The sequence below is a fragment of the Phacochoerus africanus genome, chromosome 7, assembly GCF_016906955.1.
Source record: "Phacochoerus africanus isolate WHEZ1 chromosome 7, ROS_Pafr_v1, whole genome shotgun sequence".
Classification (NCBI taxonomy): Eukaryota; Metazoa; Chordata; class Mammalia; order Artiodactyla; family Suidae; genus Phacochoerus; species Phacochoerus africanus.
In genome coordinates, this window is record NC_062550.1 from 64,040,143 (window position 1) to 64,063,172 (window position 23,030).

General features: G+C 38.7%; 1 protein-coding gene across 1 annotated transcript in view; it reads left to right on the plus strand.

Moving 5' to 3' along the window:
• The window catches only part of LRP6 (LDL receptor related protein 6), a 165,089-nt gene extending 142,948 nt beyond the window's left edge, over positions 1-22,141 (plus strand). Inside the window, exons 17-23 of the mRNA XM_047787527.1 lie at positions 714-839; positions 4,751-4,987; positions 5,898-6,008; positions 9,941-10,171; positions 11,488-11,624; positions 12,476-12,573; positions 17,377-22,141. Of these exons, the coding sequence (XP_047643483.1) occupies positions 714-839; positions 4,751-4,987; positions 5,898-6,008; positions 9,941-10,171; positions 11,488-11,624; positions 12,476-12,573; positions 17,377-17,671 (1,235 nt within the window). The 3' untranslated portion in view covers positions 17,672-22,141. The remainder of the gene's footprint in view (positions 1-713; positions 840-4,750; positions 4,988-5,897; positions 6,009-9,940; positions 10,172-11,487; positions 11,625-12,475; positions 12,574-17,376) is intronic.
• Positions 22,142-23,030: the final 889 nt, after the last annotated feature.

The following is a 23,030-nucleotide window of genomic DNA, read 5'->3' on the forward strand; positions in this document are numbered from 1 at the left end:
GTTGTTGTTGTTGTTTTTTTTTTGTCTTTTTGCTATTTCTTGGGCCACTCCCACGGCATATGGAGGTTCCCAGGCTAGGGGTCGAATCGGAGCTGTAGCCACCGGCCTACGCCAGAGCCACAGCAACGCAGGATCCAAGCCGCGTCTGCAACCTACACCACAGCTCACGGCAACGCCGGATCGTTAACCCACTGAGCAAGGGCAGGGATCGAACCCGCAACCTCATGGTTCCTAGTCGGATTCGTTAACCTCTGCGCCACGACGGGAACTCCAGAAGTTTTTTTTTTTTTAACAGTTTCGGTAGAACAATATCCAGGTTTCAGCATTGTCCATAGCAGTTTTTAGTTTGAATAATCAGCTTTTCTTATTCACAAAAATTAACCTGAGCTGTACCATTACCTCACTTAAAAAACTTTAAAATATTTTTATATAGGTATGTAAAGACAGTTGTTAGGTGTAAGTATTTTGCGTTTTTAAATTATTATCCTCATTTTCTTGTAGATTGTGTAGGGCTGGGGTGAGGAATTGTATTGTGTGGAAATAAAGTCCAAGGTGACTTTTATGTTTGGTTTTCTTGGTAACTCATAAATAATTGATTTTGACTGAGCTGTTCTTCTTTCTTCCCCTTTCCTTTCCTTTCCTTCCCTCCCTCCCTTCCTTCCTCTTCCCTCCCTCCCCTCCCTTCCCTTTCCTTCCCTTCCCTTCTCTTGCAGGACAGCACCCTTGTGCTCAGGATAATGGTGGCTGTTCACATATTTGTCTTGTAAAGGGAGATGGTACTACAAGGTGCTCTTGCCCAATGCACTTGGTTCTGCTTCAGGATGAGCTATTATGTGGAGGTAAATATGTTATCAAGTCGGAATGCCAACTCGCATGTTCCAGAACTTAGTCTCGCATTCTGTGACTGTACCTTTAAAAATGGTTAGGAGTTCCCTCGTGACCCAGTGGTTAAGGATCTGGTGTTGTCACTGCTGTGGCTCAGGTTCGACCCCTGGCCTAGGAACTTCCACATGCTGCAGGTGCAACCGAAAAAAAAAAGAAAAAAAAAAACTAAACCCTTTCACATGTATTTTGCCGTGATTGGGGGAAAAAGATGTTTCAGTGTTTCCATGTCAGGGTGCTAGATTATTACTCCAATAAGGCAAATCCTGGAAAAATTTGCCTTTATGTAGTGATAATGTAGATAAAACTGAATCAAAGATATCACCTGTGAATTAGAAAATGTCTTTTAAAAGACCAGTGGTTTTTTTCTTCATATTTACTGATTGTTTTTAATATATATATTAAGTGCATAGTCTGTGAGTTTTCACAGATGGATGTATACAACTGTGTTACCAATACCCAAATCAAAACACGGTGTTGTCATTAAGAAAAGTTTCCTGTGTCCTAGCAGACTCTCTTCCAGAACTAGCCACTCTTCTGATTTTCATCCTCATAGTTTAGCTTTGTCTGTTCTTGAACTTTATATAAGGAATCATGATGTATGTACTCTTTTTATGTCTAGATTCCCTAGCTTAATATGATGTTTTTCAGATTCATCCATATAGTGGATGCAGCAGTAGCTTTTTTCTTCTTACTGCTTCATATTATGTTTCATTGTGTAAATAAGCCACAATTTACACATTATTCTTGTGTTGAGGTGCATTTTAGTTGTTTTAAGTTTTTGTTATTAAACGTAAAATTGCAGTGAATATTTATTTACAAGATTTTCCTTGTGATTTTGACACTGATTTTACAGTGGAGATAAATGAAATACAAAATCTGAATTCCTCTCCTCTGCTTGGCCTTCTAGATGTGTTTTCTTTTGAGCCTTTCTTACTTACCCATCTCATTTTTTATTTCTGCCCGATCTGCTCACTCTATTTTTGTGTGGCTATTTGGAGTTTGACCTTACTGTGGCATGTTCTGTTTGTTTTGCTTCTGTGGATTTACTTGGGGTATTTCAGAGATATATTTTTCTTCTTGCCTGCACATCCTTAATCTTACTTGTTGTCAAGGTGCAGCCGATGAGTCTCCTCATGATCTTTGAAATCTTTGCTAGCTGTTCTCCCCTTTGTCTGACTTTTAGCACTTATTATCACTGTGAAGCTCAGAGATATGTAATCACATTTGTTTTATATTTTCAGTTTGATCCTAGCCCCAACCACATTAAAAAAGCTCTTTAAGGACCTGGACTATGTTTTATCTTATTTTTATCCTCTATATGATCTCTTATAGTGCCATATACATAATAGGCTCAAATTCCCTCTAAATAATCCCTCAAATTCCCCATGTAAAATGTTCAATATTCTCTGTTTTAAGGATAAAAGATTTTCTAATCCATTGTTGTATAATTAAGTTGTTAAGTTTTCTAGACAACTTACTAACAGATAAGTTTTTAAAAGGACTTAGTGGGCCTGTGGTATAGTAGTAAAGGCAATGGGCTAAAAATATGGAGACTGCCCTTCTAGTCCTGGTTAAAATCATCCCTTGTTCATAGAAAGCTCTGTGATCTTGGTCTCTCTTGGCCTCAGTTTTTCTCATTTGCAAAACAAATTTAGGAAATCCCCAAGAAATGGGACTGAATAGCAATTCTCTTTTTTGCTTTGTTTTGTCTTTTAGGGCCACACCCCCAATGGCATGTGGAGATTCCCAGGCTAAGGGTCATATAGGAGCTACAGCCGCTGGCCTACACCACAGCCACAGCAACATCAGATGTGAGCCATGTCTTCGATCTACACCATAGCTCACAGCAATGCTGGATCCTTAACCCACTGAGCAAGGCCAGGGATTGAACCTGCATCCTCATGGATGCTAGTCAGATTCGCATTCGCTGAGCCATGATGGGAACTCCGTAAGTAACCATTCTCAAACGTGTCTCAGCATATTTTTGCATTTTAAAAAATTATCGAGAACTCAAAAGAGCTTGTGTTTGCATAGGTTACACTTATCTATATTTACTGTAGTAGAATTTGAAACCAAGAACTTTTAAAAATATTTGTTAAAAATAACAGAGATATACCCTTACATGTTCTTAAATTAGAACTATTAAAATTAACTGTATTTTTTTTTTGTCTTATTGCCATTTCTTGGGCCGCTCCCGCGGCATATGGAGGTTCCCAGGTTAGGGGTCGAATCGGAGCTGTAGCCACCGGCCTACGCCAGAGCCACAGCAACGCGGGATCCGAGCCGCGTCTGCAACCTACACCACAGCTCACGGCAATGCCGGATCGTTAACCCACTGAGCAAGGGCAGGGACCGAACCCGCAACCTCATGGTTCCTAGTGGGATTCGTTAACCACTGCGCCACGACGGGAACTCCAAAATTAACTGTATTTTCTAAAGCAGAATAATTTTAGTGGGAAGTGTGGCATTGTTTTTAATTTTTGTAAATCTTGTTAACGTTGGGCTGGATCCTCATGTCTGCTTCTGCATTCAGTCTATTGTAGTACGTAGTTTTGTTGAAATACATGGAGAAATTTGGCCCCATACAGATATGTATGGAGGCCTATAATAATAGTCTTTTCAAATAATTTTGTATATTCATCTTGAACTCTACACTAAATCTTGCAAGTGGTAGTTTTCTATAGGTGTAGTTGCAGTGTGGTATTTGGAACTGTATCAGTTCACTTTTCATAGTCTCTTATTTTGAAATCCATTGAACTATTTTGTACTGAATGGGTATATTAGCTGTCCACTATTTTGTAACTGTACACCTTGGTCATTTGGAAATACTAGAATTCCATTCAGAAATTCCCATATCTTCAGATTTTGATGCATTTTTGTTATACAGTATCACATCACATTAACATTATCACCAGTCTCATTGTAAAAATACTTAAGTACTAGGAATCTGTCACATTTACAAGTGTTGGATATATGTCGTCCGAAATACAAGTGTTGGATACATGTCGTCCAAAATTATTTCTGATTGAAAGTTCCAGTGTTATAATTTGCCACAAAAGTACAATGTTATAATTTGCCATTGTTGTCCTTGAAATAATAGACTCACTGGTTCAGTTTTAAAAATAACTTTCTGCCAAATACCCAAGAGCAAATATCTATAGTTTATCTCTCAGTTATTCTTTCACATAAAAAGGGTGTCCCATTTTGGATTGTGTTTACAACTCAGAATGCTTTCCCTTGAGAAACCATCGTGTTTACACAGCACAAGCTTTATGCTTGCTTCCCATTTTATCAAACAATATTGAAGAAACATGTACTCAAAGAATGATTTTAATATAATTAATATATATTATTGATATTGTTTATTAATATTAATAACATTAATTATAATGAATATTTTTACTAATTCATCAAGTACATTCTTCAATGAAAGTGATTTTTTTTTCCCCCGTGTGTGTGTTGTATGTGGCTGTGTAGAACTATTAGTACAATGTGGTACCGTTGCCTTGAGTCTGCCAAGTTATGAATCCTAAGCTAACCTTAAAATACTTGGAGATAGATGATTATAAAGTGAGTATTCCTAGGTTGTGTGTGAAATGATAATTGATTATAAGTATAATTATACTAGTTGAACTATAATATATGAGAAAACTTCTGTCTTATAATTTTGGAAGTTAGTGAATCTAAATGAAGTAGTTTAAAATGTATGTTTTAATCTCTGATTAGGTGAGATAGTTTATAAATTTTATGTATTATAAGGTTTGTTAATGTTAATTATTAAATGAGCTTCACTCAGGTGTAAATGTTTGTACCTCTGTGTGACTATCACTGTTTTTGTCACTCCCTCCCCTTTGTTCATTTGAAGAACCCCCAACATGTTCTCCTCAGCAGTTTACGTGTTTCACGGGGGAAATCGACTGTATCCCTGTGGCTTGGCGGTGCGATGGGTTTACTGAATGTGAAGACCACAGTGATGAGCTCAATTGTCCTGTGTGCTCCGAGTCCCAGTTCCAGTGTGCCAGTGGACAGTGTATCGATGGTGCCCTCCGATGCAACGGAGACGCAAACTGCCAGGATAAATCAGATGAGAAGAACTGTGAAGGTATCTAGAATTCCTAGCCCTGGCTGTGGAGTCCACTTTCCATTGAGCTGTTTGAAATTCAGAGTATTGCTTTGGTCCAGTTAATGGAAGATTTGGGATTTTTCAAGTACACTTGACTGTATTGTTTCTAAACATAGAAGCATATTCTGAATTGTTTTAATTCGCTTAATATGCCTATTACTAATGTTTATACACATTAATAAACCTTGCAGATTGAGAAATGAGGTTGAAAGATTAGACCTTCAGTATGTCAAAGTATTCCTTGTTTCCAGTGAACTCCAAATTAGTGGATTTATTTTTTATAATGTAAAATAATTTCATATTCTTTCCTCCACTAACCTTAAATATGGTGAAAAACAACAACATAAACAAATTCTTTGGAATTTTTTAGTGTTCCGAAATGCATGTAGAATTCTTTAATTCTTCACAGAATTATTATTGAAAGATGACAGAGAACAAAAGAGGGAGTACCCATTATGGCTTAGTGAGTTAAGGACCCCACATTGTCTCCCTCAGGATAGAGGTTCGATCCCTGGCCTTGCTCAGTGGGTTAAGGACCTGGTGTTGCTGCAGACTATGGTGTATGTTGCAGATGTTGCTCGGATCCGGTTTTACCGTGGCTGTAGTGTAGGCCTGCAGCTGCAGCTCCAGTTTGACCCCTAACCTGGGAACTTCCATATGCCCCAGGAAAAAACAAAACAAAAAACTGGAAATTTCCAGCTGGATTCCTTTTTATTCTCTTTTCTCTCTACCAAATGAAATCCGCAGAGAATAATTTTTAAGATTGCTCTAAAAGTCTGAACTTTTTTTTTACTTGCACCCAAAAAGAACCTTTCGACTTCCGCCAGTTTGTCTCTACATTGACAGCAAAAGTAAGAAAACTATTTGTATCTTTTTTCTCCCCTCTCAGTGCTTTGTTTAATTGATCAGTTCCGCTGTGCCAATGGTCAGTGCATTGGAAAACACAAGAAATGTGATCATAATTTGGATTGCAGTGACAAATCGGATGAACTGGATTGTTGTAAGTATGACTAAAACTTTGTTTACACTTAAAGGAGAATTTTTAAAGTACTTCTACTTTTTTTTTTTGGCTTTTGCCTTTTTAGCACCGTACCTCCTGCATCTAGAAGTTCCCAAGCTAGGGATCTAATCGGAGCTGTTGCTGCCATCCTACACCAGAGCCATAGCAACACCAGATCTGAGCTGCATCTGGGACCTACACCACAGCTTGCGGCAATGCCGGATCCTTAACCCACTGAGTGAGGCCAGGGATCGAAACCGCAGCCTCACGGTTCCTGGTTGGATTTGTTTTCACTGCGCCTCGACGGGAACTCCACTTTAACTTTTATATATGTTTGAGGTTCACTTAAATCCAATGTTTCCATATTAAGAAGTGAGTTATTAATGTTAAGCTAGTTATTTGTACTAGGGATATCTTACATTTAACAATTTCTTAAAGACAGTAGTCTACTTATGCACAAAAATCTTCACCGAAACATTTAGTAAAGCATCAGAAAAGAATAAATGTTGTTTCGCTAAAACTAAAGTTAGGAAATTCTCAGGCAGTTTAGATACATGGAAATCAAGTCTAAACACGAATTGCTGAACATTGGTCCATGTTTAACATTTCCCATTTTTTCTTGACAACTTTCTACCAATTTCTCAGTGACTTTAAGAGCTTCCTTTAAATGCAGCCTGAGGACTCTTGAGACACCATACAGCCCGAGGCCTAGAGACCTTAGGCTAAATAAGTAACCTATAGTTTCTTCAGGGTTCATAACTGTTGACTATAATGTCTTAATATAAAGTATATTCCAAATTAACAAACTTGGTTCTGAGTGGAATTCAGCATAAGCCAAGACTGCCTTGTTGGAAGTGATTTTGTGGAATTTAGAATTCATTTTAAAACTCCTTAATCTTAACAAAGACTTTAAGCTGGTATTTTACAAAATTCAAATGAGATATTCACTAAGACTTTTGGAATCTAGTTTTGTATTCAGCAAACACATGCTGAATACCTGCTCTGTGCTGAGGACACATGGTACCTGTGCCAGGTTTCTCAGAGTCCTCTATGCTTGCGGTAGTGTAAGAATAGGGATTTTAAAGCCCAGGCAGAGATGGATTCGAATTCTAACTCCACTTCTCACCAGCAAATTATTTGCTCTTGTTAGACCTCAGTTTGTTCATCTTAAAAGTGAAGATAACATTTAGACTGGTGATTATGAGAAAATTAAATGATTTGATGTATATAAAACGTATAGTACAGCTCACAGTAGGTACTCTTGTTAAGGAATGTGATAAGTGAGATTAAATGTGTTATAATAGAGATCTCCACTGGAGTAACATAAAGAGGAGAGTGGTCACATCTTTAGGAACAAAGATGGGGTTCATCAAGGAAAATATCTTAGAAAAATGGTGCATAAGATTGGGTGGGTGTTGATCAGTGTATGACTTACACAGATAAGTGAAGAGATTACATTCCAGGCAGAGGACTATCCTGTCCTGTTCAAAACCAGAGTCAGGCAGGCATCTTTGATAAATTACATGTAAATTGGACTGCCAGCATACAGACTGCTATCTTTTTTTTTTTTTTTGATCTTTTTTGTCTTTTTAGGGCTGCACCCATGGCATATGGAGTTCCCAGGCTAGGGGTCTAATTGGAGCTGTAGCCACCGGCTGATGCCAGAGCCACAGAAATGCCAGATCCGAGCTGCGTCTGTGCCACAGCTCACGGCAACGCCAGATCCTTAACCCACTGAGCAACGCCAGGGATGGAACCTGCAACCTCATGGTTCCTAGTCAGATTCATTTCTGCTGCGCCACGACAGGAACTCCCAGACTCCTATCCAGAGACAAAAGTGTCATACATCAGTATTTACCCATATTGTATAGAATGCATTCTGAAATTTTCTGTTTCAAAATGTTGGTTTCAATCCACTGAGTTGTTTTCACCAAGTACTTACAGCCTGTGATATTAAAATGCTTAGAAGGCTGTTGTAGTTCCAGCAGATGACGATAAAAGTCCAAATCAAGGCGAGCAGTTATGGTGGAAAAGAAGGAGAGGTTAGATCTGAGAGTCATTTCAGAAGTAGAATAAAAAGGATTTGATAACCACTTAGAATAGGTAAGTTTAGGTTGACCCAGTTTATCTCACTGAGTGACTGGTGTCTTAAACTAGAATGCATGGCAGAGACAAAAAACCCAAGTATTGTTTTGTGTCTTGGCTATGGATGTTATGTTTAGCTGATCTACGTTTTTTGTTAATTTATTTTTATTTTAAATTTGTCTAGTTTGCCACAGGTGCCGTCATTTATGTTATCTACTTTACCCCTGGAACCTAGGAAACATTGACAAGTGATGGTGATGATGAGTTCAGTTTGGATCATGTAGCATTAACGTTGCCTTTGGGGTCTCCCATTGAAGCTCTTCAGAAAGTTGTTAGCTGTGTGGGTCTGTAGGTCAAGAGAGAGTTTTGGGCTTCTTGGCTTATTACTGATTACTAAAGCTGAGGTAGTAGATGAAAGTAAGTAGAGGAAGAAAATAATAGGTGTTAGACAGGACTCTGGGGAGCCGCTGCACTTAAGAGGCAGATGGAAGAGAATGAATCCAACAAGAGGAAGCAGAACAGCTAACCAGAGATGGTAAAACTAAGAGAGTGGTGTCTTGGAAGGATCAGACATTTTTTGAGAAGAAAATAGGAGCCAGCAATACTGAATGAATGTATGGAGATGTCAGTGAGATGAAGAGTTTATGTGAAGTCTCCTATGGCAAACAAGAGAACTCTGATCATTGCCAGTAGTTTCAGTGTTATGGTGAGGACAGAAGACTGATTTCAGTGAGTTAAGATGTGACCAAGAGACTGAGAATTGCAGTTGGTGAGTGTCATTGATCCTCAGTCCTTGAAGGTTGGTTAGAAAGGAGTGAAAAGACATGGAAAGGAATGAGGAAGATGGGCTGGTTGCTCATGAGGGCTAAGGGAGAGTCCGTGCCTCAGAGGCCATAGGTGGTGATATGTGACCAGCAGTCCCCACGAATTAGGCAACTTAGTGCTGTTGTTTTCTCTTCTTTCATTTAGTAAGAGGTGAGTTTAGCTCTATGGACGGGAGACTTTGAGATAAGATGAAGCAGAAAGAAGATTTTTTTTTTAAAGGATCTGCAGTTGTGAGATACAGTCTGACTATTCAGAATGGGAGAATTTTCCTTCTAAATAGGAGAGTATTGCTCTAAATTTGATGCGGCCTTTTTCTATTTCCTTCTACCTCTAACATTGATGCCCTCTGCTCCCGAAGCCTCAGATGGGGGATCGGGGGATCCCATGAAGGTAGATGCCATGGGCGTCTCATGCTCTTGCTTTTCTCTGAGTTCTCAAGTACTGTAGTATCAGAGACCTTATGTTTCCTAGTCTTACCCCGAAGGCAGTAGCATATTGGGCCTGAGAGCTAATGCTCGTTCGTAGCTTCTGAGTTCTCTTCACCAGGCCTAAATGTCACTTTTCAAACCTAAAATCAAGCTCAGAGATGCTTTTGGCTTCTTTACCATTCCAGGCAAAACATTGGATGACTTTTCTAGGTCCATCCCTTCTGGCCCTAGGATCTTCTCTGCAATTCCAAAATAACCTTACTGATTTTTATGTTATACAGAATAAAGTAGGATAGATTTTATATAATGGTGTTTAGATCTGTAATTCACTTAACACTGTGATCAGTTTAGAATTATACTTGCCAGTGTGTTGTTTTATGTCTGTCTTCACTTAGGGGTAATTCATTTTGATTCCTGATGATGGTGTTTAGCGTTTAGCGTTTATGCCCCATATATATGCATTCAGAAAAAAGAAAAATGTTTACGAGTTGTCTTCATTAGCCTTACGCTCTGCTTGCAGGCCCTCTTTTCAGTTACAATTTTGAACCTCCAATTGTTTTTCTATCATGTAACAGTACTGCACTTCCATTTTAGATCCGACAGAGGAGCCAGCACCACAGGCCACCAATACAGTTGGTTCAGTTATTGGCGTAATTGTCACCATTTTTGTGTCTGGAACCATATACTTCATCTGCCAGAGGATGTTGTGTCCACGTATGAAGGGAGATGGGGAAACCATGACTAATGATTATGTAGTTCATGGACCAGCTTCTGTGCCCCTTGGTTACGTGCCACACCCAGGCTCTTTGTCAGGATCTCTTCCAGGTGAGCTGAGACTGATCGGTTGAGAATCAAGTCTTGGGCCTGAGCGATTGTCAATTATGGAGACAGGATGCTGCCTAGAGTGTATTTCAAGCTAGATTCTTTTGAGCTTAAACCATTATAAGAACAGGTGTTCTCCTTTGCTTTTAACACCTTCTCTTTACACAAAAGACCTTTGGTATGGTTTGGTGGAAATTGCCAAAGGATATAAAGCAAATACATGAACATACAAACATTTATATATACTACATTTATTGCATGTACTGCATTTCTGGATGCACTCTACTGAAGGAGAATCAGCGGTTATTTGGTGAGGAGTCATAAACCACAGTTCTTTAGGTTCACTACCAGGAGACCTCAGTACTACTGAGCCCAGGAGTTAAAGGAGGCTGAAAGATAGATGAAGATTCCTTTTCAGCAAAGACTTAGAAATACCTGGGTGATAGCAGGGAGCGGGGGGGGAGGGAGGTATATTGTCTTATGTTCTCTCCTAATTTAGGTGACGACATGGGAGTAGGGTTTGTCTGGGCAGAACTAAGCAGCCAGAAGTTGTGTGCTTGGATGGACCGTATTGCTCTAGGGAGTACAGCTTTCTTTTTGATGAGTTTTGGTGCCCTTAGAGAAAAGAAGCCTTTCTTGTAATGAATATGAAGAAGGAGAAACCAGGCAAAAAACCCTGTGAAAATAAGAACTTACTCTGGAACTTACTCCTATGTTAACTTGAAGGAAACATATGATTTTTAAACGGTTAATGATTTCTTGTTACCATATCTACTATAAGTTAGTGGAATTTGGGAAGTCACTTGGAAAGAAGAAAATTTCTTCTTTAGCGTTATGGTTGTGGTTCCAACAACAATTGCATCCAGTAGATAAACAAATAATTTTTCCATACATTAAATTTATGCCCTTAAAAATGAGTTTAGTTTTCTTTTGAGCAGATCTTTTAGTCTACCCTGCTTTCCAGCCTCCACTCTCCACTGCGTTCTTTCTCACATCCTCTGAAAGGTTGAAAACCTCTGATTTTGAAGAGCTCTGCTGCTGTTCTGGGGAGGAGAAAGGGTGGGAGCTATTCTTGGTCTTGTTCTCTGCCAGCTCCCAATGGAAATGTTTATATCTAGAGGACATTCACTTCCCTTCTCCATTAAGTGTTTTCAGTTTTATTGGGAAAAGAGGGAATAAATTTTTTTAAATCAAACTATTTGACTATTGGTGTTTGTAATTCTGATATTGAATACAGTTATTCCATGCATTTTTTTTAGATCTTACTCATCCTGCTTATCCTGCTTACTTAGTCACTTACTTATCCTGCTTCATTTTAGGAATGTCTCGAGGTAAATCGATGATCAGCTCCCTTAGCATCATGGGGGGAAGCAGTGGACCCCCTTATGACCGAGCTCATGTCACAGGAGCATCATCAAGCAGTTCCTCAAGCACCAAAGGCACTTACTTCCCTGCAGTAAGCAGTGTTTTCCTTTGTTCCCTTTGAATACTAAGATAAATAAGAGCTTAGATTTTTTAAACTCATTTACATGTGGGTACTCAGTGATGGTAATAAAAAGTTTTATGGTATGGAATTTAGGCATATAAGGCTCAAAGGATTTACTGCCACCACATGCACACTTAGAAATCTTTCTTTAAGTTTACCATGTAGCAACCAGCATATTTGAAAGTATTGGACATTAATTTCATATTCCAGGTAAAAATAGAACTACTGAGAGGCTAAGGATCTTCAATCAATGACCTCCTATAAGAAGGAGCACACCTGGTATTTCTTTTAAGTCAGTAATTTTTCTCTAAACGTTTTTAATTAAAAAAAAAAAAAAAATCAGAACCCAGTTCCCACTGTGGCTCAGTGGATTAAGAATCCAACTAATATCCATGAGGATGCAGATTCGATCCCTGGCCTCACACAGTGGGTTAAGGATCCAGCATTTCTGTGGCTGTGGTGTAGGCTGGCAGCTGCAGCTCCATTTTGACCCCTAGCCTGGGAACTTCCATATGCCACAGGTGAAGCCATAAAAATAAATATATTAGAACCCAGTTATGCTACACTTAAGCCAGCAACTTGTAGATTATAGATTTCCTTTTCACCACCTTAGTCATAACAAAATTCTGTCTTGGGGAGTGGAGAGCCACAGTCTTGAAGTGCTGTTTTAGGTCAGTTCTGTGAAAAAGAAGGATTGTGCTACTAGTGTAATGGAAAGGAATAAGAACAGATGAATGAAAAGAAGTTGAAAGAAAGTCTAATAGTCTCTGTCTGGGATAGACTTTTCTTATTTTGGTAATGTGATTATTTTTTCCTTTCAGATTTTGAACCCTCCACCATCCCCAGCCACAGAGCGATCACATTACACTATGGAATTCGGTTATTCTTCAAACAGTCCTTCCACTCATAGGTCCTACAGGTAATACACATCCTCCTCCAGAGTGAGTCGAAGTATTTATTAGAAGGAAGTATTCCTGTTGTGAGTTTGCTGCAGCCTGAATGAGTACATGATGACCACCAACAGAGAATAGGCCCCTTGTCTTGGTAATGCTAATGTTGCCCCCACCACAGATCTTCTTTCATGGCATTAAACTTTTTAAGAAAAAATTGAGGTGTAGTTGATTATTACGTAAGTTATATTACGTAAGTTATAGGTATACAATATAGCGATTCATAATTTTGGGAGGTTATAATATTTATAAAATATTGACTGTGTTACCTGTGTCATGCAGTATATCCTTGTAGCTTATATGTGATAATTTAGATCTCTTACTCCCCTGCCCCTCGATTGACCCTCCCCCTCCCCCTTAGTTTGTTCTCTATGACTGTGGGTTTTTTGTTATATTCAGTCGTTGTATTTTTTAGATTCCACATATAAGTGATAGTATACATTATCTCTCTTTCTCTTACTTCACTTAGCTTAATACCCCACAAGTCCAAATTCATATTGTTGCAAATAGCAAAATTTCATTCTTTTTTGTGGCTGAGTAGTTTTCTAGTGTGTGTGTATGTGCGTGTCCGCAAATGTGCACACACACCAGATCTTTTTTTTTTGGTCACACCCACAGCGTATGGGAGTTCCTAGACCAGGGATTGAATCTGAGCCATAGCTGCAACACCACCAGATCCTAACCCACTGCGGCAGGTCAGGAATCAAACCTATACTGCTTCAGAGATAACACCAGATCCTTAACTGCTCCACAGCGGGAACTCCTAAGCATTCATCTGTTGATGGACACTTAGGTTGCCTAATCATATCTTGGCAGTTGTAAATAATGCTGCTGGGGACCTGGGGTGCATGTGTCTTTTTGAATTAGTTTTTCTGTTTGTTGGTTTTGCTTTTTTCAGACATATACCCAGGAGTGGAATTGCCAGGTCATATGGTAGTTCTCTCTTTAGTTTTTTGAGAAACCTCCATACTGTTTTCCACAGTGGCTACATCAGTTTACATTCCCACACAACAGTGTACAAAAGTTTCCTTTTCTCCAGATCCTGTCAGCATTTGTTATTTGTGGTTTGTTTGTTTGTTTTTCATTTTTGGCTGCCTCAGGGCACATGGAGCTCCCGGGCTAGGAATCAGATTGCAGCCGCAAATGCAAACTAAGCCACATTTGTGGCAGTGCTGGATCTTCAACCCACTGTGCCAGGCCAGGGATCGAACCCACCCCCCCAATGCTCCTAAGATGCTGCTGATCCCATTGTGCCACAGCAGGAGCTCCTGTGTTCTTTTTGAGGATAACAACTCCGACAGGTGTGAGGCGGTATACCTCTTTGTGGTTTTAATTTGCATTTTGCTGATGTTGAGCATCTTTTCATGTGCCTGTTGGCCATCTTTGTTTCCTCTTTGGAATAGTATCTATTCAGATTTTGGGGGCATTATACATTTTTTAGAGAGTCACAACTGCTGGCTTTTAGAGTATTAAGGTAGAGCCTCTAGACTTTGGCAGTATTCTAAGGAAAAATGACATACACCCCAACACCCGAAAGTGACTGATTTTTTTTTTTTTTTGGTCTTTTTGCCATTTCTTGGGCCGCTCCTGTGGCATATGGAGGTTCCTAGGCTAGGGGTTGAATCGGAGCTGTAGCCACCGGCCTACACCACAGCCACAGCAACGCAGGATCCGAGCCACATCTGCGACCTACACCACAGCTCACAGCAACGCCGGATCCTTAACCCACTGAGCAAGGGCAGGGATTGAACCTGCAACCTCATGGTTCCTAGTTGGATTCGTTAACCACTGAGCCATGATAGGAACTCCTGATTTTTTTTTTTTAAGAGCCACACCCATGGCATATGGAAGTTCCTGGACTAGGGGTCAAATTGGAGCTGCAGCTGCTGGCCTACACCACAGCCTCAGAAACACCAGATCCAAGCCATGTCTGCAACCTACACCACAGCTCACAGGAACACGGGATCCTTAACCCACTGAGCGAGGCCAGGGATCAAATCTCCATCCTCATGGATGCTAGTCAGGTTCATTACTACTACCACAATGGGAGAGCCACAATGGGAACTCTCAGGTGACTGATTTTGAAGTTAGGTTTGATTGATGGAATATTGGGGTAAGACTATGATCCAGAGAGTTATGAGAGCTCTAAGATAGCAGGAGTATTAAGAGCACAGAATTTGAGACAAGTTGAGAGAAGCTTAAGTTCAGCCATTGCTTACATATGTTATTATGATATGGAATGAAAAGTTTCTCATATAGTTGCATGGAATAAATCATCACTCACTAAAATAACCAAAATATATTCATAAGCCAGAAAGGGAAAAATTATGCCTTTGTGCTGATTCATGAGTCTGTAGAGCATAGTGATCAGGTTAAATACTAGCGTGTCACCCTTACTCTTTGATCTTATTTGAAAAGCCAGCAGAGGGAGTTCCTGCTGTGGCACAGTGGGTTAGTGACCTGGCTTGTCCCTCTGGAGGTGCCTGTTTGATCCCCAGCCTGGTGCCATTGCTGCAGCTGTGGTGTAAGTACAGCTCCAGCCTGGATCTGATCCCTAGCCCTGGATTCTGTTATGGGGTAGAGGTAAGGGCCGAAAAGAAAAGCCAGCAGAAAGTCAAAAATTTACATTCTCTCTCCAGATACTTAGTGCCCAGTGTTTATTGGCATCTCTCAAGTGCCTGTCATCTTCTAGATAAGATGTTTCCTAACACCTAAGCCAGATTGCCCTGATACAGGAACCTTATAGATGTGTAGAAATCAAGTGAAAATTGTTTATAGGATCTCATTCAGACTATTGAAGATTGACTTGACTGAACTGTTTGTTTTTATGTTTAATTATAAATGTTGCTTTCTCTATCACAAGTTTGTGTTAAAGAGCCAGAATAGATGCAGGAACCTGAAAATTGAAAAAAAGACTAAAATTTTACTTTAAAAAAATTAATTTCTTTGAATGAAACACTATTGGATTCAACTAAACATAATTGTATCAAAACCAGTTCTTATTTAACCACGTCCCACGTCTCACATTAAGCCCAATTTTTTCTTCTGAGTCAGACTTTTTATCATTTGTTGAGATTTTCGTCTAACTTGTAGTTTATGAAACTTAAAAGAATTTTGTGTATTCTGTTTCCTTTCTTTCTGTTCTGTTTTTTTTTTTTTTCCCCCTCAAGAAAATGAATTGTTTGAGCCAAGAAATTTCACCAAGGCTTACCACCTGATTGGGCAGAAAGATAAGACCTAAAAAATACTCTGACATCATGTCAATATTAGTAGTAAAAATGCTTGAGAACCTGCCTAGCAGGTCACGTAACTTTTGGGGTTTTGGCAACCATTTCTTTGCTATCACTTAGGGCTTGCCTCAAACAGCTTGTATCCTGAAGTATTATCTGGCACTCTCTATCACTAGGTGTTTTATGAATTGTTACTTTAATTTTACACTGCTCTTGCTCCATTCTTGGCAGTTATTTTGTTGAATGAGAAAGCATATAAATCTTGATTGGGATAAATATGAAATAAGATCAACATTACCATATTTACAGTATAAGTGGCATAAGAAGTTATAAATAGAAATAGAAATGATGGAAAAGCCGGCAGTTCAAGTCAGCTTTTATTTTCACTAGTATGATTTCTCTTTTTTCAATTGCTTTTTCTTTAGTTAGCCACACAACAAACTTGACTTAACAGCTATAGATTACTTGAAAAGGTAGATTTAAAAGTATAAGAAATAAACTAGGTCTCTGAAATACATATTAGAAAATTTACTTGGTCCTACGTGGATACCTAGAACTTATCTTTTTTATTTTGGTTTAAGCCGCCTTTTTTTTTTTTTTTTTTTTAAGGCTGCACCTGCGGCATATGGAGGTTCCCAGGCTAGGGGTTGAATCAGAGCTGTAGCCGCCGGCCTACGCCACAGCAACGCAAGATACGAGCCACGTCTATGACCTACACCACAGCTCATGGCAACACTGGATCCTTAACCCACTGAGCGAGGCCAGGGATCGAACCTGCATCCTTATGGATACTAGTCAGACTCATTTCCGCTGAGCCATGACAGGAACTCCAAAGCTGCTTTTATGACAATATGCTAGTCTACATGCAGGCAATCAAAACTCCTTCCCCCAAACCACAGCAATTCCCCTTTGCTGATAGTAAAAAAATGAGATAGCTGTGCTCCTTAGGCTGTCTACCAAAATTCAGCCTGGCTTGTACAGTATTTAAGTTCCAGAGAGAGAATGAAGGTTTTAGATCATTAAATTACTCATCAGGTAAATTATAGATGTTTAAGGAATGTTGAGGGAATGCTAGCATGTTTGAGTAATATAAAATATTAAAGACCCATTCTACTCACAAGTCACAGAAAGGCAGAAATTTTTGAGGTCCAAAACGTAGACTAAATGCCAAATGAATAACTTGAGAGGTTTTCCCAATATGACCTTTAAATACAACTTCGAATAGTTCTTTTTTTATCCTTTCATACAGTGTAACTAAAAGGTATGAGCACACATCCATAGGCTAGAACGAGTTTACCTTTGCATTCTTATTCTATCCATTTTTAATCATCTCTAATCACATTTTATTTACAAATATAAAATACATGCTATCTTCCTCCTCCAGCCTGCCATTGGAAATTGCCTCTTGGTTGGTGTACATTTAAATGTAGTAGTGTGTTGTCTTCAAAGTGAGGTTTACATTTAATACCGCTATATTCTGAGAGGGAAAACCACCTGTCTGTAGACCTAACTCTGCTTCTCTTAATTTTCTCCTTACACCAGCTACAGGCCATACAGTTACCGGCACTTTGCACCCCCCACCACACCTTGCAGCACAGATGTTTGTGACAGTGACTATGCTCCCAGCCGGAGAATGACCTCAGTGGCGACGGCCAAGGGCTACACCAGTGACTTGAACTATGACTCAGAGCCTGTGCCCCCACCTCCCACACCCCGAAGCCAATACTTGTCAGCAGAAGAGAACTATGAAAGCTGCCCACCTTCTCCGTACACAGAGAGGAGCTACTCTCATCACCTCTACCCACCGCCGCCCTCTCCTTGCACAGACTCCTCCTGAGGAGGGGCCCTCCTCCTCTGACTGCCTCCAACACAAAAGTGTAAATACCAATTTGCTTGAGATCTGGAGGGGGGGAGGGAGCTATTAGAGAAGGAAGAGGCAGACCATGTACAGTTAAAAATTATAAATGGGGTAGGGAATACTGGAGATATTTGTACAGAAGGAAGAGATATTTATATATTTTCTTAAAACAGCAGATTTGCTGCTTGTGCCATAAAAATTTGTATAAAAATAAATTTGTACTAAAAGTTTTATTTTTGCAAACTAAATACACAAAGCATGCCTTAAACCCAGTGAAGTGACTGAGTACAAAGGAAACAGGAATAATAAAGGCATCACTGACTAGGAATGTCTGGGCTTTATTGATACCAAAAAAAAAAAAAAAGGAAAAAGACAAAAAAAAGAAAAAGAAAAAGCGAAAAGAAAAAAGAGAAAATTGAAGTCCATCTTAGAGCAGCAAATCATATATATTGAGAAGTAGCCAAATGGCCTTCATGGTAACTAAAATTTGAAGGCCGGCAAGTTTAAGAAGTGAAAGGAAAAAAAATAATTAATGTTAACTTCGGACAAAGGGCTTTGTTTTCTCTAGGAATCCAGCAGTTTTAGTGAGGAAAATAGATGTTTATAAAAATCCATTTGGGTGCTGCTGTTGTAGGAGAGATCAGCTGTCTGGTAAGATGCTGTGGGGCCATTTATTGTGCAAGTCTTCTGTCCCTACCTTAAAACCCACACTCCTGTCAAATAGAAATTTTTTCTTTAGGTGTTTTTACCTTGCTTCCTCCCTTAGCAGCATTTTAGGCTATTTTGCCAAGATACCATAATTTATTCACAGTTTTTTAATTGGAGGATTGATAAAATGGACGATTTCTATATCTCCATTCCCCAATCAGCTTAGCTCTTCAATTGGACTGTTGTGTTCACATAATGATCAAAAGTTAGACATATTATCGCTCATCTTTACTTCCAGGATTGTTTTAACGCTCATTAAAATGTCTTTTTACAACACATATAGACAATGTATAAGAATTACAAATTTAACCATTATGTTTTTGTTGTAAATTAATCGTATATCCTTGCAGTACTTTTCAGCATATAATATCACAATATGAAATCATTTTTATATTTTTTTTCTAGTGAACATTTTAATATGTTCTGGTTAGAGACAATCTATTTAAAAAGAGAAGTTTTTGTTATCATTAGGTTTTCCCTTTTAACTGTTGGTGACATTTTCGTGTTCTTTAGGCCAATTTTTCTCAGAATGATGTCTCCATACATACCTCTTCTAATGTGTGATAAGAGTTTAATATCTTTCTGTTACCTAATGTGAATGTTAGATTGTTTTCAAATTATCCACAGATTACTCTTATAATCACCTCTCATATTTTTTTTGTGTGTTCTCTCTTATTCCATTATGGATTTAGATGATTAACAAATTTAACAATATGGATTGCATGGGAAGGCAAACTGTTAACTTCTCAGCTGTCAGAATCTGGGTGGAGGGCAAGAATGGAAGGCTCTTATGTAATCTGCCTGACCTGCCTGGTTCTGGGGCTGCTACATCTCCGACTGCATCCACAGGGCTGAAGGATTCTAGCGCTGCTCTGCCACCTTGCCAGAAGTTGGTGTCCTGCTTTTTTACGCGTTTCCAGCGTTTCTTTGCTAAAACTGAATGTGTTTTTAAACTAACCTGTTTTTACCTTAACAGATGTTGGCCAGTTAATTACTAAATGATTTTTTTTTCTTTAATTTCTGTTTTGCTGAGGCCTTTCTCGATTTCAGGGCCCGAGAGAAAACAGTGGAAGAAAGGATTCACAATTTTGGTAGGGGTGAAATAACTTTTTAAACGGTTAAAAGATACCTAAGTAATCTTTTAAAGAGAAAAATATGTAGTTTCAGGATAATGCTTATATTATTGAGAACACCTTATGTGTAATCAGGTGTACTTGATGTTGCATAGAAATTAACAGTAATTCATCAGTGTCTTGCATTTCAGTCAGAGCATTAACTCTTCCTGTTGATGAAACAAAGTGCTCAAGGTCTATCAGAATGGACAGTGAACTTGCATCCTGTGACACACAGGGGCACTTGATGCTCAAATGAAGATGGAAAGGTTAGCAATAACTGGGTATCAATTAGAATTTGAGAATTCTATATGTTTACATTTTTTAATGTGCATCTTTATCTGGTGGGCTTCCTATGTGGAAACTTGCACTATAATGAACTAAGAAGAATATTGCCTTGTTATATCTCAGTCCAAGTGCTTGTACTGCGATGGCAATGGCCTCTTCTTGCAAAATACTAATTTGTGTGCCAATTTGTTTGAAATTATTTGAAGGCAGTTCAGCTTAATCTCAGAATCCTCTTTCTGGGTATTTGAGATGGATTCTTAACATTTGGGGGAGTACCTTTCAATGAGAGAATTGTCAAAATTCAGGAAAGATTTATTGGCTGGCCCTCAGGTTACATGGACAGTTAAGCTCAAAAGTAGACTATCTTGTTTATTAAACACAAGATCTTTAATTGGAAAAAAAAAAAGAGGATAAAAAATTAACACGAGATCACAAATCAGGGGGAAAAAGGGAAAACGTTTTGAATTTGGAGTATTGCTAGACTCATTATTCATGGCAAGGGGCAGTGAATAAAATGTCATTATATTTCTTAAGTATAAAAGTATTCACTGTAATCATATGTCTTGAAGTATGCCCATTTACTGATGCGATTAAAAGTATCCAAGGATTGAACTTTAGCATAGCATACTTGCTGTGCACTAGAGTGAGCTGTTCTGCATTGAAGTGGTCTTTTATAATTCTTTTATAACTTTGAACTTTGCTCCTGTAGAGCCCTGATTTTCTGAACAGTGGCCCAAAAGGTTTTGCTGCTTATATCAGATAATTGTGGCATATTCACAATTTAAAAACAAAAAAGCACTTAAGGCATTGAATTTTCACTATTTTACTTTTTCTTTCATGAAGTTTTATCGTGCCTCTGACACTTGCTGCAACTCTTCTAACTAGCATATCTATGTTTAGCCAAAAAGTTATTTTAATTTTAATATAAAAATACTTTGATATGACGCCAAGAGATATCTGACCCTTTAGTAAGTTTGAGAACAGCTATTCTAAAGTTATGATATGTATTTAGGAATGAAGACTTGACAGTACATTTTCATCTAATATAGGCCAATAAGTGGGGTGGGGGTGCTTTGAATAGTAAAATTTTAATGTCAATGAGTATTTGTTCATCATTTAAAAATACTCTAGAGTCAATAATTTGTGTAAGGCCAACTCATTTGATGCTAAGATATAAAAGTAGCCACCATCTGTACTGGGTGGCAGTTTGGGAGGAAAATTTTTTTCTCTTGCTGCAGAGGCTCATTAATGAAGAATACTTCAAGTAGGGTTAGTAGCCTATTAGTGAATTGTGTATATTGGTATGCATTACTTCTGGTACCAGAAAGACTTGGAATTCTCAAAGTTTTGAGGGACTTTGGATCCTAAATCATAACGTTTTATATCTGTGATTTTGAAAGATTTTAAAATTGCTCAGGGTATCTCTGACTGAATTCTGCCTCTTGTTAAACTAAGCTAGAACTGAGTGAAGAGGGAGGTAGCTTATTGGGTTAATCTGGATGATTTGAATGGAATTACTGACCTCATCCTTCATTTTTCATAAGGCATTCTTAGGCCATTCTTAAGTTTATAGCTGAAAAAAATCACATGACTTTACAGATAGAATTATAAACTAAGTGATATCTTGTACTCAGAAGTAGAATACAGACCTAACAAACTCTTAACTTTTAGATTTCCCATTACTTAGGCTTTGCCCAAAAGTTAACCCTGAAGAATTATACAGTGTACTTTTGGTTAACTGTCCATTCTTTAAAAAAAACCAAAAAATCAAATATAAGCAGGGCAAGGATATATATATATATATATGTGTGTATATATATATTGCTGTAAATATTAATGACTAAATACGAATATTAAAAGGAAAATAAAGCAAAGAGAGTCTGATTAAATCTAATGTTACATGAAATTAAATGTCTGGGGTTAGTTGAGGATATTTTTAAAAGAGTAAAGAGAATACTGAGAAGCTTAAGCTGGACTAGCCTTATTTGCAAGTGAAGGATCTGGTGCTGCTTTCAGATGTTTTATCCTCTGTGTTTTTAAATTTTTCCTTAAGCTTTAATCTTCGTCATTGTCTTAAAGTCAGCTGGTATTTCTTGTTCATGGACTTTGGTACGATGGTGCTTTGCAAGGATGTATTTATATTTTAATGACCAACATTTGGTCAGCCCTTGTCCACTATTCACTTCCCCCTTTTTGTAAAATAAGTGCTTTAATTGTAAACTGTATAAAAATACCTTGTATAAATCCCCTTTTTGATTATTACAATAAGTTGAGTTGTAACAAATGAAATGTTGATTTTTATAATAAAACAGTGGAAAATAAAAAGCGTCATTTCTTTTCAGCAAGAAATTATATGACTATTGTGTTCCAGACACAACCCACCTTTATATTTGCATTTCAGATAAAATACTGTTACGGCAGCTGCCCAGCAGCCCTGCGCCGCAGCGTATCAGCTCTGGTGATAGCCCCGTGGCTGTAGTGTACCAGCTCCAGCAGCTCTGTGGCTGCAGCGTATCAGCGAGAAACCAAGTGAGCGCTCGGAGAGTTGGAGAACTCAGGTTTATTACACCGGTGGGCTCAGAGGAGATCACTCTCCGGAGTCTGAGCCCCAAAGAGGGGTTTCCCAAGGCTTTTATGAGCTAGTTCTTCCAGGTCCATACTTGGCGGACCAGAGTGAGAACTGGCAAGGTAATAAGATGCGCAAACAAGTTTACAGAAGCAGATGTGGGGGAGGGGTGGTTGGGGCAGTTGGCTGGACTTTGTTTAGTCATCATGGCCGGGGTCTCTCCTTTCTACCTTTTTACCGGGACTTTTTCTCCTACAATAAATACAGCTTTGGAAGAGAGATTTGAGAAGGGCTGTTGCTTAGCGCAATGCTGACAATACCTGTGATTGGGAGCAGAGTAAGGAAAACAGCTGTTACCAAGCCATGCTTGGGTCTGCTAACCCACTGCAAAGCAGAGCCAATCTACTGAGGCCAGGATGTGGTAAAGGAATATGCATTTATTTGCAGTACACTGAGCAAGAACAGTAGTTGGTGCTCAAAAGACCTGAACTTCTCAATGGCTTTCAGGAAAGGATTTTTAAAGGCAACATTTGGGGTAAGAGCTGCAAAGTGCATGACTTTCTTCTGATTGGTTGGTGATGAGGTAACAGATTGTTTCAGGAATCTCAATCATCAACCTTCTGGTTCCAAGCAGTCTGGGGTCTACACACTTGTGGTCAGCATG